The sequence below is a fragment of the Pterocles gutturalis genome, unplaced genomic scaffold (assembly GCF_000699245.1).
Source record: "Pterocles gutturalis isolate BGI_N339 unplaced genomic scaffold, ASM69924v1 scaffold20955, whole genome shotgun sequence".
NCBI classification, from domain to species: Eukaryota; Metazoa; Chordata; class Aves; order Pterocliformes; family Pteroclidae; genus Pterocles; species Pterocles gutturalis.
In genome coordinates this window covers 12,602-30,687 of record NW_010146357.1, presented here as the reverse complement: position 1 = coordinate 30,687, position 18,086 = coordinate 12,602, and the positions used below count along the sequence as shown (strand labels likewise).

Below are 18,086 nucleotides of genomic sequence, written 5' to 3'. Positions count from 1 at the left end.
TCTGAATTGTTGTTATTACTAGAATTAGCTAGCTGGTTGATTTTTTTATATATATATATTTTCTCCTTAACAAATCCCACTGGACACTGTTTTCCCAATGAAGTAATGAGCATGTTTTCAGACGAGGGGACAAATCTCCTCGCCACTGAAATCTGGGCAGGCTCAGGCAGCCCCTCGGACATCATTGGGGCCCAATTTGCGTTTTGGCCTCTCATGATTCATGCTTTTTTTTCCCCCCCTGAAGCCACAGAAACACGGGGTGATCGGTGGCAGAGGTAGTTTGGAGCTGGTTATTGGAACACACAATTAGTTGTTTTAGCATCTGCTTTTTGATACTGCAGCAAACAGATTGAGGAAATTTGCTCTTAATACGATGAGATATTTGTCTCTGTTGTTGCCTGGCCCCACGTCCTGGCTGGGCTGTCCTGCTGGCCCGGGCATGGCCGGGTGGCAGTGCATTGGTGCTTTATTGCAGGAGATGGAAAAATGGGTAGCAGCATCAGTCACGTACAAACCCTTTGAGACATCCCTGGGCTTCGTAAGTGAGTGATGGCTTCTAGGTGTGGTGTTATTTCTCACTTCTTGGGTGCATCGATTGCAGTAGCGTATTTTTCTGGGACATGAGGCAGTGAAAGCTGCAGCTTCGTTCTCTGTGTCCTCCAGAAACTTAGAACATGGTGGTGGTTGTTGGCTTTATGGAAAAGCCCCCCCGGCCCCAGGAGGCTTGTTCTGATCTTGAGGCATTGAGATGACTCAATTATGATCCTGCGTTTGTTTAAATCATCCTGAAAGATTTGTAGCTTCAGAGAAGTTGCCCTCAGTGAGTTGTTTTCAGAGTTGCATTGAATTCCTTTCTCCTGTTTCTTCTGGGGAGAAGAAAGGTTATTTTTTCTTTTCCAGTCTTAAGAATAACCGAAGGTGAAAGGAGTGCTCTTTGGGGAGCCTGTTCCTCCTTGGGCAATCCTGTCACAGTATTTCCAGCACATTTCAGGATAAAAGCTGACTGAAGTCAATTTTTTTTTTTAACACGGCAGATAAGATAAAATTTTATAATGTCTGCAACAGATCTCCAGTAAAAATATTTGTGACATTATTTTACTTGGTATTGGATATCAGTGATCCACAGCTGGCTTCCAAATACTGTATTTGCTATCTAGTAGGTACTAGCCTTTTTTACAAGCTGTTAGTAATCGGCTGCTCCTTCGGGCTGCCATGGATCTGGGTATTTCAGCCCCTTTTCAGTCCTTCCCCTGCCCGCCACTTGCTGTCTGGACAGGCGCTGGGGTCGTTGGGCAGGCAGATGCCGATAGCTGTGTCTGGTCGCCATTCCCCTTCCTATTCTCACCCATGTCTGCAGGCTGTTTTCCTTCTTCTTAGCTTTATCAGCGTGTACATTTTCAGATTAAAAACTTGCTTTTTGCTGCCAATTCTGGAACCGGTAGGTCCTCCCATTACTTGCAGCAGGTCTTCAGAAGATGCCAGGTTCATGCAGGAGTGCAGGACATGGGGCAAGGGGCTCTCAAAAAGCTTTTCTCAAGGAACTACCTGGCCTGAGAAAACAGGTCCTATGCTGCTGGTGGGTGCCTTTTTCTTATTTTTTAACCAACACCAAGATGGGTTTGATTTGCTTGGCTAAAATTTGAGGTGTGGTATAGTCCCTGACCTGCCGGCAAGTTCAGAAACATCAAAGGTTGAGCAAAATATTCCGAACTCTGCTATCTTTGGGAAGTGTCCAGCACTGAATCTGTGTGCAGGAGCCAGGCTCCATCTCATGTCTCTCTTTTCTTTTAGGTTTAGAAGAAAAAACAGTTCTTTCCAAAAAAGAAAAAATGAAGCTGAGGAAAGAAAGGTGGCTGCAGAGTAAGTACTGCGCTGAGGCACGGAGGGACCGTGGGCGTCACGGAGGGACTGTGGGCATCATGGAGCATGGCTCCGTTGGGTCTCTGTATGTGGGGTGTGAGTGGGAGGGTTGGGGAGTGCTGGGGGAGGCTGAATCCTTCTCAGAAACCTTCACATCTGCTCCCTAGCCCATGGTGCAAAAGTCACAGGTATCGTTTCTCAGTGTTTAGCACCGAGATTGAGTCATTGCCGCACACCTACTTTTGATCTTCCTCCATGTATAATGTGACTACATAAAACTTCTATTTATCCAGATAGAACACTGTGCTCATGTAGGTTTAGCATGTTTCTCTATCTTTTAAAGCTCTGGTACAGGTATGGCTAGCTGTATAGCAGATCTCCTCCTCCTCGGGGAGCTCTGGGGCCAGGAGGGCAGCCTGGAGCTGTGCAGCCACCAGCTAATCCCCAGGATCTGTGGGGAAAGCCCTTTGGTACGGGAGGTCTCTGGACACTGCTGGTTGTGTTACTGCTCTTTCCCATGTGCCACAGGTCAGTGAACCCACTTTACCAGACAGTCTGGCCTTTCTCGAGGATGTGAAATAAGACCTAAACAAAACCAGCCCATGGCAGAAATGCTTCTGTTTCCTGTGGGAAGTGTCTGTTTTTGCTTTAGTATCTCAGCACAGTAAGAGGTGATGCTGAGTTAGAGGATAGCATTCCTCTTGCTACCTGGAGCTGTTCTTGGGACAGGCTTTTCCCTTAACACCTTCCTGCCCAACAGAGTTGCGGACAGACTGTGTTTGGGGCTGAGGGTTGTGGCTTTCTGCTGCACCATATGCTCTCTGCTCCTGAGCTCCGAGCCCAAGTTCATCAACCTGTGATTTCACCAGTTGCAGTGAAGGTGTCTCTGGCTCCTCTTCCAGAAAAAGCTGATCATTTAACACTGTGAGTGTGAAGGAAACCTCCTCCCTAGCACCAACAAACAACTTCCAAGTGCCTTTGGCATCTGCAACCCCCAGTGTCCCTGTCTGGCACAAAGCACAGACGGCTGTGCTAGTCCTAACGTTTGGCCTATCCAGCTGTAATTTCAGTGCTCCTAAAGGTCTCTCCTTGGCTGATCCTGTTCCACCAGGAACAGAGGAGGGGACTGCTGGAGCACAGTTGAGCTTTCCCTCCCCTGATACCAGTACTTGTACCAGGTGCTGTGGAGGAAGGCATGTCCTCAGCAGCATTTTATGATGGACCCCCAGTAAAAGGGGCACCTGGGACTTGTGTCTTCTGCAAGCAACAGAGGGCACGCTCCTGCAGTTAGGCGACAGCACTGCTCCCATAGTCAAGGTCAGCTGCTTTGGAAAAGCCCAGGAGCAGGATCCCTGCCTTTGTAGCATCAGTCTTTCTGTTGTGGTTTGACTCACTCACCCTCCCGCCTCCCAGGGATAGGGGAGAGAATTAATTAAAGGAGTAAAGGGAAAAGAGACTCATGGGTTGAGATAAGAACAATTTAATAACTAAACTACAAAAATATTGAAAATAGTAATGATAATAATGATAATAATAGTAATATATACGAATGAGTGATACACAGCGACACTGCTCACTACCTGATGGCTAAGGCTCAGCCCATTCCTGGCTAATGATCCCAGAGCAGGGAGAGTCCTGAAACCACAATCTGGGAATGGAGGTAAGAGCCCAAGTGTCCACGAGATCGAGATGACCCTGAGAGAGGGGCAACCCTGAGGGAAACAACCCAGAGCAAGAGAGAGCCCTTCTGGACAGAGCCTCACCTCTCTCCTGGCCATGCCGTGCATGATATGGAACAGACCATCGGCCAGTTGGGGTCTCAGTCCTAACCCTGAGGTCGAATCCTGGGCTGGTCACTGGGGCTGGGCTCCCTCCCAGCTTCTCCTGTCTGACCTTGGCAGCCGCGTAAATATCACATTTATCAGCTTGCTTCTGAGCACCCATCAGTGTGTGATCAGCTTCTCCTCAGCACAAACCCAAACCAGCCTCACACTGGCTGCTGGGAAGAAAGTTAACTCTGTCCCAGCTGAAACTGGGACGTTTTCTCAAGTTGATATATGTTATTTTGGCCCTGCCATGGCCTCTTTCCTCCTCTCGGCTCTGAAGTTACTAACCTGAGGGAAAACAAATGAAGTGCAGAGGCTTTGCTTTGGGGAGAACACCAAGTTAGAAAACTTCAGGCCAAGTTATCTCTGTCTTAGAAGATACTAGGTATTAGAGCTGCTTTAGAAATACGGAAGTACCTAAATCACTGGCTCTCTTGACTCTCCCACTAAACTTGTGTCCAGTTGGCAAACATCAGCATTTCCTAGCAAAGCTTTGCTAAGGGTAGCACATCCCAGGGGATTTCTGTAAGGAAAGCCAGCAAGTGTTTAGTACCAGGTGTGCAGCTTGTTATTGAGAAAAATGGAATAGCTGGAAGGAGCCTATATAAACATAAATGAAGAAACTGATATTATGACTATTAGCTGATGGAGTGAAATGAACTGGTATTTCCAGAGATGGTGATTTTTAAATGAAACTTAGCGTTCTGACATTGTGACCTTAAAGAGCTGCAGTCAACGGAAAGGCATTGACAGATAACTGCCAATTCTTTGTGGGTTTTGCAGTCTTTGCCTGCTCCCCTCACCCCCAAAAGAGAACACAACTTAGACTGCTGAAATTGTTATCATTACATCTCTGTTTTCCTAAATCTTCCCAAGAGTTTGTTGTTTCTTCTTGTCCCAGGGCTGCTTTTGTGACACTGGATGCCAAGACCCTGGGAAATAAAGTTCAGCCCAGTAGTGCAAATGCAAAACTTGGAGATTTCTTCCATTCCAATAAATCATCTCAGGAGAGGCTAGAGAGGGAAAAAAAATTATGCAATGCTTCAGACATTAGAAGTATGCACATTTAAAAATACATATATTGCATGGCTCCTCAGACGAACAAGACTTCATAGGAAAAGAATTTGGGATGTTTGCGCAGAATCAGGTGTCTGAAAATTTTGAGCACATACTGTTTATGAAAGCACTGAAGTAGTCAGCTTCATAAAGCCAGACCAAAAAAAGAAGTGATGCAGAACAGAAAGCTGTGTTCTTGGCAGGCATTGCTGCGAGGAGAAGCGCTTACAATCCAGATTTGTCACAAACATCCATGTACAGCAAAACTGCAGTTCATGAAAAACCATTGCTCTTTGGCTCAGCTGAGTCCGGGAGCAAACAAAACAAAGAAATTAAAGGAGCCAGCGGCTAGCCAGTGAATTTGAGTTCTGCTTTCTTGAATGTGGGCAGCAGGATTAGACCCAGCATTGCAGGTGGCATCCTGCCTGCAGTCTGTACAGTGGGACCGGCAGCTTCCATGTTCCCACCAGCAATACTCGTGCTGATTTAGTCCTGCTTCTGTGGCCATGCTGCGTTGGAAGCCGTTGGCCTCCCTGTGTTGCCAGCTTGGCCCCACGGCTGCTGCCGCTGCGCTCTGTCACGACCAGACAAAGAGTCTCTAGCTCAGCACCGAGGCTCATCCTTGCATTATGCTCGTTGTCCAAGGCAGTAAGCAAACGCCTGCTCTTCTGCTGCGGCCTCCGCTGGGTGCGCGGGGAGGAGATTGAGTCCTCCGTTGTGTAACCTGCAGCACGGATACCTCTCAGGGGTTTCCAGACCCAGTGACCACGTGGCAGAAGGAAAAAAGGAGCTCATGGATCCTGCTGAGCTCTAGCTGTTTCTGGTGGCATCCTCAAGGGACTTCTGGGACAGGTTAGGGCATCTTGGAGCTCAGGCTTGTAGCTGTGGTGGGCTTTTGGGGGCTGTCCTGGAGGAGAACGTGTTCTGCTGGGGCTTGCCCCGGGGGATGCTGGCTCTGTAAGGCTTGGGCAGCTGCAGGAGCTGTTCCTACACCAGGAAGCCTCAAGGACTGAGGCAGAAACTTGTGGCTTTCAATGCCCAACTCCCATGGCCAAGAAGGGAGACTGCCGTGATGTTTTTAGAGCCTTATGTGTCCCCAGCCTTGTTCAGAGCTGCTGCAGGGAGACTGGGAAATGTGGTCTCGAGGAAAAGCTGGCTGCCTCTGTGTCTGCCGCTTGCTACAGTGCTTTTCTAACAGCCCAGTTTAACCAGTATCCGACTGCTTGAGCTCCACCATGAGTCATGAAGGTGAGACCTTGACTTGCTCTGAACTAAGTAAACAACTGCAATTAAGTTCATCTTTTTTTTGCCTGTGCTAGGAGACCATTGCTTTATCCCAACAGCAAAGCAGATATGGTGCTGTGACTGTTTAATGCCACATGTGGGGCTGACTGTATTTGGTTTGTTCCTTCCCCTCTTGTTTCTCTCTCCCAATTCCATGCAAGGTCAGCATGGTTTCTTTCCACCCTGGGACTCCAGTGACGTGTTGCCGTGAGCAACGAACAGTCTCACATGCCATGGTGCAAGTGATGGAAACAGTTCAGACAAAATCAGTCTGGGGACTTTACTTCCAATTGCAAATGTCAGTGGAGATGCATATTGTTATAAGCAAACACAGCAAGGGAGGAGCTACCCAGCTGCATTATTTTCAGTCTTTCTTTGGTTTAAATCACTTCTGGCCTGTTGTTCCCATAGATGGTGAAGCAGCCTATGGATTTCTTAGCTCAAGGGGTCATCTCTTGCAAATGCTTTCCCTTCCTCCGGTAATGTCTTGTTTCTGATTCAGAAATAGAAAGTGTGAAGCTAGCCAAGCAGAAGCAAAAAGCCGAAGCAAAGCGGAAAGCAACACCTGTGGTGGGAGACATGCAGCCGTTGATGGAAGCCCTACCCGAGCTCTCTGACCTGATGACGGGTGACAGGGGCAGGAAGCCACCCAAGAGGTATGTGCTGTGTAGGAATGGGCTGTGTATTTCCATTCTTCTTGCAGGATGAAATGCCTTTCAGCTCAGCTTGTAGCTACAGGCAATGCAAGCTCGGTGCCAGTGGTTGGGAGAACTCTGTTTCGCCCCTTTCCACACTTCAGTCGCCACAAGAAAAAAGCTTCAATGTGCCTTCTGAATCCATTGCTAAGAGGGGAAGGGAACTGTGTTGCTCAGATGAGGCTCGGCATGAGACGGGCTGGGAGCAACCAGATGTCCTGGAAGTTGCAGGAGTGACCCACAAGTGTCCAGAGTGTAATGCTCCTGAGCTCACCTGAGAATCTGGACTTGAGGGGTGGTTTTTGTGATGAAAATTGTCTTCAACTATCAGCAAATGCTGTTTGACTCAAGAAGAGGAATCCATTCTGTTCTAGCAGGTTATATCTGCAGGTTTCAAAGGGGACAAATTCTTGTACTGTAAGTGGCGAAGATTAGGATGAAGGCTTGCCCAAGTTCCCACAGCTGTGGGGTGACAGAGAGGAGTGGATCTCTAGAGAGCCAGGGTCCAGAGCACAGTGCTGCCTGCTAGGATTTTCGTTCCCTTCCCACATTAGCCTCTGGCCATGTTGCAGCCTGCTGTTCTGTCCTTCCAGACCTCCAGGCTTTCTCTTGAGGCAGTTCAAGACCTTTGAGCAGAGCTTTTTGCTCTGGCCACACTCTTTGTTCACCCCATTGGCTCAGAATGTGATTTTGGACAAGAGCAGAAAGATGATGTTTCTGTTCCCTTTATCATACTGACAGAGAAGGGCTATTTCTAGTCCTCTGACACCCACGTGTCAACCATCCCAGTCAGCCGTAGGGTGGGTTCTGGTTGCCCTTATGTCTTCTTTTTAATGCAGTGCTCTGCCTTACTATCCAGACAGTGTTGCAGCTGCTTTTGCATCCCCCAGCGCAGAATAAAAGTGCTCTGCGTGCTGCACAAATGCTTGTCCCTCCCTCCTGTTGCTCAGTAGGGGTTGGAACTAGAAACTTGTTTTGACCGTAAAAAGAAAGCATTTGGGTTAGAGAACAGCCAAGAAGGTTGTCTGGCAAAGCACCCTCTTCTTTGGTTACAGATCAAGGCTGGAGATACCATGAACCCTCTTGTGACTTGGTGGATGCCCCAGAAATAAATTCTGACCCAGGAGGGACATCCACCTACAGAGCATGGCTGAGCTGACAGTTCCCTGTGCTTCTGCAAAGCTACTCCTCAGACAAACAGCAGCTATAAACCTTGCATCTAAGCATGGGAAAATATTTCCTTCCTTAACTTGGCTTCTAATTCTTTGAATAGCTTTTTTTTTCCTTTTTTTTTTTTCCTTTTTTTTTTTTCCTTTATGCAGCCCTTCAGTCAGCCTGCCCTCTCTTTCAGTGGGAATGAACAGCAAAAGTACACGCAGAGTTCCAAGTCTTTCAGAGCACTGAGGGCTGGTTGGATAGACTTCTGGGCCAGAATAGGTGGCTTTGCCCTCTTTCTGTGATGATGTGCCACAAGGACATGTGGCATCTGACTCCAGGCTGAGTTCAGGAATCATTCTCCCTCGTCATTTTACCCCAGCCCACTTGGTGGCTGAGGCTCTGCTATCCAGGAGAGTGGCTTGTGGAAAGTATGTATAGGGGAGGGAGGACAAGTAGGGAGCTTCCTTTGGGGATTGCTTTCCCAGGTGTGTAATCTAGTACAAATACATGGTGTCGCTACAGCCTGCAGTTGTGGACCAGCTCAAAAGGTAGAGTAAAACTGGAAAAGGCTCAGAGACAGCTGACAAGGATGATGGTGAAGTGTCTGGCACAGCTTCTGCACAAGAGATGACTAAATGAGCTGAGGAGTCCTTAGCCTGGATAGGAGATAGAGGCAAAGAGGTTTGGGAATGTAATAGTCTAAAAAATCAAGTGTGATGCAATTGGGAGTAATTGGTCTTCTTTTCCAGTATGAGAAACAAAGGACATCAAACATAGCTAGCGAGTAGCCGGTTCAGTGCAAGCAGGAGGCTCGCTGCTCTGCCCAGCTCCTTGCTGCAGGGTGTCGCGGCTGAGGGAAGCCTGTGACTTCAGGTGAGAAGTGACAAATCCAATGAGGAGAGCTCCGTGGAGGGTTACTGCATGTATATAAACTGTGGCTGGCACAAGGCCTCTGAGCTGCAAATACTGGAGAGGATGTGGGTATACACTTGCCTTGGTCTTATTGCTCTCCTGGCATCTGCTGCAAGCTGCTTCAAGGCAGAACACTGGCCAAAATGGTCCTTGCAGCTACTGCAGTCGCTCTTCTCTTCTGTAGTACACTTCATGGCAGAGGATGCGTGGCACACATGGAAGCGTTCGGTGGTCTTGTACGAATCTCCAGCCTGACATTCTCAGAGAAGCGCTGTCGTGGCCAGAGTGTGGCCACACTTCTCTCCTTTTGGAAGCCTGAGCTCATCCTCTGGCTCTGTTTTCACTCTGGCTGCAAGGCTCAGGTGTCTGGAAAGCCCAGTGGGCCTGTGGCACAGCAGGGTAGAGAAGTCCCAGCCCTGGCTGAGAATTTTGGGATTGGCCAGCACCATCTGCAGTCAGCAGAGTGGAGGTGGGAGCTTGGCATTGACTGATGGCACCCAGATTGCTTGGGACATGCCTACCAGAAAGCAATCCCCTTTGGTAATGGCATGGAGAAGCTACAGTGCTTTTCTTCCTCTTGCTGGCTTGTAGCTTCCTGGACCGCATGAGGATATGTGTGTGCGTGTTTGAAATAATCAGAGGAGGCTTTTATAAGATTTGAATCATTACATAAATGAAGGGTAATACTCTGGTGATTTGTCAGCATTATTAATAAAAGATTAGATTCTCCAGGAATTTGATCTCCTGCTGGGTAGGAGAGAATTACAGTGAGGTTTTTATTCTGTTTTATAATGAATGAAGGCAATGAAGTGTAATGAAACAGGGCTAGTAACATGGTCCAAGTGAGCAGGCAGTGTGCTGGTGGTTTGGGGGTGGGAAATTCAAGCAGCAGCCTTTTGAACCTGCCAGACTGGTGGGACAGAGCTGTTGAGTGGAACTGAAAACCCTTCAGAAGCACCAAGCCCTTTAAAATTGTGGGGTGGCAGAAAGCAGACGTGGGCTTGCACAGCCTAAAGCCTTCGTGATGTGCTGCAGAGGAAGCTGTCCCGAGAGGCACAGCCTCTGGGGCACATGGTCTCATATGGCCCAGGATGTGCTTAAAAGCTTTCCTTTAAGCATTGTCACCCTCTGCAGAGCTACTCATCTTTGAAGGGACTGCCATGGCGACTCGGTGGCACACTTGGCAAGCCCCTTGCTCCAGTGATGGTGGGTTGCCATCCAACTTGAGAAAGGATTTCTTTGTGCTTCTGTGAGCGATCCAGGCAAACTGGGACAAGAGACTGTTCCTGTATCAAGCAGTTAACGGACATGAAGGGAACAGAGATGCTTCCTGCTCCGTGTCTTACAGTACCAGGGGATGCAGCAGTGTGACGGGAGCTGCTTGAACCCCTGTAGCTGTTGGTCTGCTCTTGCTGATTGCCGTTCCTCGTGAGCTCTCAGGCAGTGCCAGGGTGACCTTGAGAGGGACCGAAGCGTGCAGGAGCATCGCGCAGGCATCGATCTGCCCTTTCCTGCACAGGCTCTGTGCTGCGAAGGCTGGCTGATGTACATCCACGCTGTTTGGGTTTGTCTGGGTTGCCAGGGAGATTTGATGCTGGGGCACAGTGCGTTGGGCTGAGGGTAAATCAGATGTGATCGGGGCAGTGGTGAGAGCAACCTTCAGCAGATTGGGTCTGCCAGGATCCTCCTTGAGGAAAAATAAAATGGGCCAGGATGGAGAGAGGGAGAGATGAGGAAAAGGAGCAGGAGCTGGTCGAGTAGAGAGGGATGATGAAAATGAGTGGGGTGAATGAATATGGGGCAAGGGAGGAGGAAGAAAGGAAGAATGGGGAAAACAATGCAGAATAAAAGGATGGGGGGTAGAGGGTCAGAGAGGAAAATAGGAAGAGGAGGTCACTGTAACACTGCCAAGAAGAGACCAGATCTTGCTGTCTGGAAGAGAAGGTGAGGGACTGTCTTGTTTCCTAACCTGGAGAAAGCTGAGGGGCTCTGGGGCAGATGAAGTGGGGGAGGCCCTGGCCCCCAGCACCCCCCAGTAAGGGAAGATTCCTCTTTGAGCCCTGCCCCAGTAGAGGGGTGGGAGGCATATCCTCTCCCTGCCTTGGGCTGTGTGCTGAGGCTCAGCCCCAGGGCGAGTCAGAGGGGAGCTGCTCTGCACGGGCAGACCTTCTGCCCCCTTCTTTCTCCTGTTTACCTCTATGAAGAATGGAAGTTTCTTCTCCTTTCCTTGATGTCCAGTTCTACCTGCAACTCCCCTTGTGCACTTCAAGTCCCAAAAGCTGTTGCTGCCCTTTCCACATGTCCCTTGGGCTCAGCGCTTGGCTTTGTGATGAATCTCTGTCACTGCTTGGCATTGGGCACCACATGCTTCCAGCATCCTGTGCAGGATGAGATTACACCTCCAGTCTCCTTGGACTTTGCCCAGGAATAAGAAATGGGTGCAGAGAGTGCAGAGCTATGCTTGCCGCTGTGCCCCAGCTGCACATAGTGCACCATCCTGCATCCCCATGCGTCCATATTCTTGCAGCTTCATGGGTTCTCAAAAGCTACATTCGGTGGCAAAAGCTGAAGCTCTGTTGTGCTGATCTGTTTGTGGCTGACTTAAACCGGCAAGCCTTTGGCGAGGATATGTGTTCACAGGGAGAAAGGAATATTGCCATTCTTTATCTTAAAATTATATTAACATAGATTAATTTCAACTTGTAAATGTTGCAGAATCTCAAATCTTTGAGTAGTCAGACAGTGATAAAAATTATTAAGAAACCAGATGACCTTTCAGTATTGTGAATGCTATTAATTTCAAACATGAGTTGCTACCAGCGGTACCCCAGTGGTTCCCCACCGCAGGACTGGAAGCAGGGCTGGCAGTTCCCTCCTCTTGCTGAGTAACTGCGGCACTGTCTGTAATCGATGTCTGCCAATGCTGGAGCTCGGCAGCGTTAGCAAGGAACGTGAGATGTGCAGAGGTGATGTGTGCCTGGTGGTGGGGGGAAGTTCGATGGGATCTTTTCTCTAAGCAACAGTATCGGTTTGACCTGGAGGTTAGTGATAAGCAGAAAGTGATCTGGGCATGGGCAGCTCATGACTGGTTCTAGCATTAAGTGATCCGATTTTTCTTGAGTGCATTTGCCTTCTGCCCATTCAGTCCTGATTCCTGAGCTCCTGTCTGTGTGTGGTGGAAGGAGCTTGCATCTCCATTAGCATCTGGCTATGGAAATAATTGCCTTTCAGGACAATTTCCATACAGGACAATTACCTATACTTTCTGGGAAGGCAGATGCAGAATTCCTGGACTCTTTCCATCTCCACAGCAATTGCTAAATTACCACTCCTCTGTAGCACTCACTTCTTTTGTTTCATCTCTCCACAGGCATGTAAGAGCCAAGGCAGAACCAGCAGACTTCTGTCTGATGAAACAAGCTCAGAAACACCGGCTCTTGTAAGTACCCAGTTAACAGAGTGTCCAGTCACTTCTGAGCATTATAGAACAGTTGAGACTGGAAGGGACCTCTGGAGATCATCTGGTCCAAACCTCCTGCTCAAGCAGGGTGACCTAGAACTGGTTTGCCCAGGACCGTGTCCACACAGCTTTTGAGTATCTCCAAGGATGATCACACAACCTGTCTCAGCAACCTGTGTTTCAGTCTTGCACACCTGAAGGCCCAAAAAGAGGTGGCAGGATTGACTTTCCCCTTTATGTAGTGCAGGATGTTTATGTGTGTCATAGAACCATAGAATCAGAGTGGTTTGGGTTGGAAGTGGAGTTCCACCCCCTGCCATGGGCAGGGACACCTCCCACTAGCCCAGGTTGCTCAAAGCCTCATCCAGCCTGGCCTTGAACCCCTCCAGGGATGGGGCATCCACAGCTTCTCTGGGCAACCTGGGCCACTGCCTCACCACCCTCACAAGTGAAAAATGTGTCTTTCTGTCTTAGTCCCTACCAGACTCGGTCAATGGATTCAGTCTGCTTTGGCTTCTGTCTTGTGTAACATCTAAGCAAGAAGAGCACAGGAAACTGCACTTACACCTTTAAGAGTTCACTTTCCCTGTCTGGTTGAAAAGAAAGTGATGGCTTGGGCCTCCTGTGTATGGTCTGTGGGGTTTCAGGACAACCCACACCAACTCTCACCTCATTCTTCCTGGCCACATTTGTCATTTCTGGCTGTACCAAGTGAATATGTCTGTACTGTGTCCCTCTGTGCGGCGTGAATGATGTGCTTATCAACCAGATGGTGCGTCCCTTGTCTCGGCTTGCTGAGTTGGAGCTGCAGCATCCAGCCATGGCTCAGTCTCTGATGACACCAGCTGTAGCTCTAGCTGACACCCTTCAGGAAAGCCTCCTGTGCCTGTGTAGGTGAGGAGCTCCTGGAACTTGGCGTAGCATCAGGAGCTCCAGCTGCTCTGTTGGAACACCTCTGGCAAGCTAACTTACATGCCATACGTCCTTTGGCATCTGGCATTACCTTTTCTTGTAAAATGAAGGACTAAATGCTTTTGAATAATTCTTGGGCTTGGTTAAGGGCAACTCCTTATTCCTCTGTATAATCTGTTGGATATTTTATACTGCCACCAGGCATTAAGAACTTAATTTCTCCTGGGGCTAGGCACTGTGATCTGGCAGTAGTTGCTTTCTGCGATCGCTGTTTCCAGGATTTCTGTCAGTTCTGAGACATTCAACTTCAACCTGAGGCCGAGGAGAACAGTCAAGTCTACAGATCCCAGCGCTGCTCTCCAGCACACTCTGTGGATACCCTTCTCTGTCGGAAACCGGGCAGTGGCGGTGCTGGGATGCCTTTCTTGCTCAGTTCTGCCTTTCCAGATAAATCCCTCCATGGCTCATTACAGAAGCCCAAAGTTCATGGCCTCGAGTGCCACCAGTGAGTGTCTCATTGTGCTGGAACTCCTGTGTGAGAAACACTGCTTGAGGAGGGACTTGTAAAATCCAAATAGGCAACTCCACCACGTTCTTCTGTATCTGCAAGGTGATGGTCCCGTGTGCCCCACTCTTTTCCTCTGCACAAAACTGAACAGATGCACAGTGGCATGTGCCCTACCGTAGTGGTCTGGGAAGTCTGTGCTTCTTGGGAAGGAAAAATATGGGAGGAAGGTCTTTGAGGTTTATTTTCCAGGGTGTATGTTAGTGCTGGAGGTTCTCTAAGCCTCGCCCTGTTGCCCCAACTGCCACAAACCCAAGCTTCAGGTTTGGCTTCTCTCTCTGTTCCTCTGGCAGGGGCAGGGCTGGCATTGAATGGAAGGGCCCTGCCAGGGGGGAACTAGCTGCGTGCTGCAAGCTGAAGAGCACTCTGCTGATCCACAGCAGCTACCGAGAACATGGAAATGTGTGTCTGGCTGGGCTGTGGAGAGCCTGGCACTCTGTCAGAGGGAGCTGGGGACGTCGCAATGGATGTGACTTCTGTGAAAATTCACTTTTTTTTTTTTAACACTTTTTTTTCCCCCCCTGTTTGCTTGCTTTTTAAGACAAGACCATTTCCACAGCAACCAGCTGTGACCAAGCATGCAAAGGTAATCCTGTCATGCTCCTCCCATCGTGTTTACCTAGTGTGGCACATAGGATTAACAAACCTCTGTGCTGAGCAATAAAGGTCAGTAGATGAGCTCTCAAAAGCAGAATATGCTTTTGTGCTAGTGAACTCTGAACTAGTTTTCATTCTTAGTGATATACCAGATACCCACAGTCTCTTCTTCCTGATTTACTAGAGAAAAGCTCTCAAAAAAACATTTCCAAGTGATGCTGGACACTAACGTGATTGTTTCTGTCTCTGTGGCATGAGATCAAGTCTCTGGCTCCCATGAAGCTTGCAGCAATTTGAGCTTTGCCCTTGGGTAAATTAGGTTTATTTCTTGCACTGTTTCTTTCTGAGGTTTACAGCCAGGATCATTCTGTCTGTAGAGAAACCCGCTGCTTTTATGAGTTCTGTCCTTATCTGCTCAGTTCCTTTTGTGTGAGGCACTTAGCATTTGTGTCTTATTTTTCTTTCCTCAGAGAGGAGGAAGTGGCTCGGTTTCAGGAGGTCATCACCAACCCCAGGTACAGAGCCAACCCCCTCATGGCCATCAGCGAGCATCTCTCCAAGAGGCTGAGGCAGGAGGAAGAAGGTAAACCCCTCTAGGGCACCAGCTGCCACCAAACGTGCACACTGAAGCTGGTGCAAAGGGCTGCGGGCTGCAAAGGAGCACATCACTAACATGACCTCTCAGCCACTTCAGTCCTTGGAAGCAGTTCAGCAGATTATTAAATCCAACAGTCCTGGTTTCTGTCTGCAGGAATAATGCAGTTCTCTCCTGACAGTGGCAGCTGCTCCTTGGCAAGCAGCCTGCAGAGAGCGGGGTGTTCTGCAAGATCTTTGTGCGGACATTAAGCTCCCTGAGAAGTGTCTTGACACCTTTTCTCTTCTTGTGAGCAGGCTCAATTTCTTAAATTGTGCCAGTGGCCATGTATCTGTTTTCTGTCATTTCCCTTCCCTTTTTTCTGACAACTCTGAAAAGAGGTTCCCCATTGCTCTGTTGAGATGGTTCAAGAACCATTCCAAGCCCTGGAGCCCAGAAGGCTGTTGTAGATCCGTGCAAGACTGATGCTGCTGTTCAGAGACATTGTTTTACGTGAGAAATTTAGCTTTGGAATAAAGACACTTTCACACAGGAGTGAGTTTGTCTGGCTCTTGTTTTGGTAAATGCTAATTGAAATATGAGCTTATTCCCATTACTGGAAAAATGACTGAAAAGAATGGGGTTTTTCCATGGGTACAGTGAACCACTAGATTGCTGCTGCAGTGTGCAACAGAAGCCTTGTGAAATCATTGCAGATCACGTCTAACTCCTAGACTTGCCTTCCTCCTGCCCTGGAATTGCGTGCTTTCCGTGGGTGATGCTGATCCTTTTGGCCTGTGTCGTGTTCGTGGCTTGGCCTGTCCTGTAGGAGCTATCCCAAAACATATCCTGGCTGCGGGCTGTGAATTTCAGCCAGTCATTTACGTGTTTGGGTTTGGGGACCGCTGCAGCAGGGAGAGTCCTTTCCTTCTACCAAACACCAATTTTCACAAAACTCGAGTGAATTTTCATGGGGACAACTGAAGGCAGGGCTGTTCCCTATTTGAGATAATCCCGATTTGTCACCCCAAAATGTCAGTGCTGTCTTTTGAGCCATACAAAATGTTCTCTTGTGCTTCTTAACTTTGGAAAAGCAGCCTGCCTGTGTCAGGTCAACTCTGAGGAGCATCTGAAACCTTTAAGAAAGAAATTCACTCTGATCCTCAGACATTACTTGGAAGCTGCAGCTGACTCTTACCCAAGTTAGTGCCTAAAACCAGCGGCAACTGGGAGTGGCAGCCACCTTGATCATACCTGTCTTTTTTCGTCACTAGTAACGCTGCTTTTTTTTCCCCCTGTAGGCTGGCACTGTTGAACAAAGGTGGTTTTTCTAATGCCTGCCTCTTAGCCCTGGCAGCAGAGATGCTGTTGCTAGTGCTGCTTGTTGTTAGAGGAATGTCACCGTGCCACTCCTCCTCCCCAAAGGCCTGGCAACAGAGTCCTGCTGGCAGAGGCCACAGAGAGATGCTGGCCGTGTCCCATCCTCCACCCTGTTGCTCTCCTCTCCCCGGTTGGTGCTGGCAGGTGAATGCTGCTGTGCTGTTTGTTGGCATTTTGTAATGCCCTGTGGGACCCAGGCTCTGGAAAAGCAGAGGGCTGTGGCGGGATCAAACAACTCAAAATCTCTCCCCATCTCCTGGTTGGTTCCTACTTGCTCTCTTACCAGTATCCGATTGTGTTTCTTTTAGGATTGCTGGATTTTGAGCCCTGAACTCCAGTCCCAGCTGCAGCCACGCTTCCCCCGCTCACATCGTACAGGCTGGGCACTGCACTGCAGAGCTGGGACTTGGATGGGACGTCCTGCCCGCCACCAGCAGCTGCTCTTGCTGCTCGTGGCTCCCAAGATGAGACTAAGACTTGGACCAAGTGAAGGTTTTTGGGTGGTTTTCTCCCTAAGCCTGCCGTTTACCCCTTTACTCTGTCTGGTAGCTAGCTGCCTCCTGAAAAAGGCGCTGTCCTTGTGCTTAAATGGAGGGAAGGCAATAGATGAGAAGGTGAAGGCATCTGAGTACAAAGGAGGATGAAGGCTGCTCCTTTTGTTAGCGAGCAGGGCACTCAGGATGGAGAAGTGTTTCTGGAGGGCAGGAGGGACAGAAGGCAGCTTGTGTGGCAGGTTGGAGGACTTCTATTGTTTGTCTTTTGTACTTTGCAGGAGCTTTGCAGCTTTCTTTTCGTCTTGTGGTTTTTAGATACTGCATGATGCACAAGGAGAGCCCTGACCTCCTTGTATGGCTGGGTCACGCAGCAGCCGAGCTGTGCCCTCGGGCTTCCCTTCACAGCGTTGCTCTGCACCATCACAAGCCGGTGCAATAGCTGGAGAGAAGCCACAGGCAAGTTTATAAAATGCCATCCTGGGTTGTGCGCTACCAGTGGGATCGTATCCCTCCCCTGGGAGATGCATCATGACTGTGCTTTGCAGAGATCCAGCGGGAGCGGTGATTTCATCTGACAAGCACCAATTTCCTGGGCACCATCTATTTTGCACAGTGAGATGACCATTTAAAGCCTCTGAAAAGTCAGTTGGACTGTCACATGTACCTCTGTCCTAGACCCATTTCTTCCTAATAAATTCTTCCTATGGTGAAAAAAAAATCCAAAAGGCTATCAATTCCTGTCTTCCCAGACTACTTAGTTTTCTTTTCCCTGGCAGTTCCAAGTAACTTAAGAGTTGAAGCAATGTTTGGATGGCCTGAATTGCAATGTTAGGGGAAATCCTAGAAGGGCTGGTTATAGGTAGGTACTAGGGTAGATGTTGCTGTGGGTTATGTGCCAAGAGACAATGTCCTTCTCTCTCTAAAACAGTGGAGCTTGACAGGACGGTGTTGTTTTTCCATCCTGTGCAGTTTTTTCTAAGAAGTCCTGCAGTTTGGGGCTGGAGTGGAAAAGGGATTTCTACCTGCAAAACCAGCTCGGAGTACTTTGAAGCCCCAAAAAAGCATCACCAGGCTGAAAGGCTCAGTGGTTTGTGTAGTTCTTCCAAGGTGACATCAAGGCAGGGACTGTCCCTATGTCTCAGCCTTCACGTGGACTTCCCATGCTTTCCCTTCAAACCACTGGGAACCAACAGAGCTGAAACCTCGTTAACCGGGAAGCCAACGGGTGACCGACCAGGCAGAGCCTGGTGACCCCGGCTGGTGCTGCCCCGTACCTGTCCCCATGGTGGTGGCCCTCCATCTCCATGCACAGT

General features: G+C 48.9%; 1 protein-coding gene across 1 annotated transcript; it reads left to right on the top strand.

The window, feature by feature from the left end:
- Positions 1 to 1,796: 1,796 nt before the first annotated feature.
- Positions 1,797 to 14,922, top strand: FAM207A (family with sequence similarity 207, member A; the record flags this gene model as incomplete). Its single annotated transcript, XM_010085721.1, has 4 exons — positions 1,797 to 1,860; positions 6,529 to 6,682; positions 12,162 to 12,230; positions 14,796 to 14,922. Coding segments are annotated over 4 exons (414 nt in total), but the record flags the coding sequence as incomplete, so codon positions are not given.
- Positions 14,923 to 18,086: the final 3,164 nt, after the last annotated feature.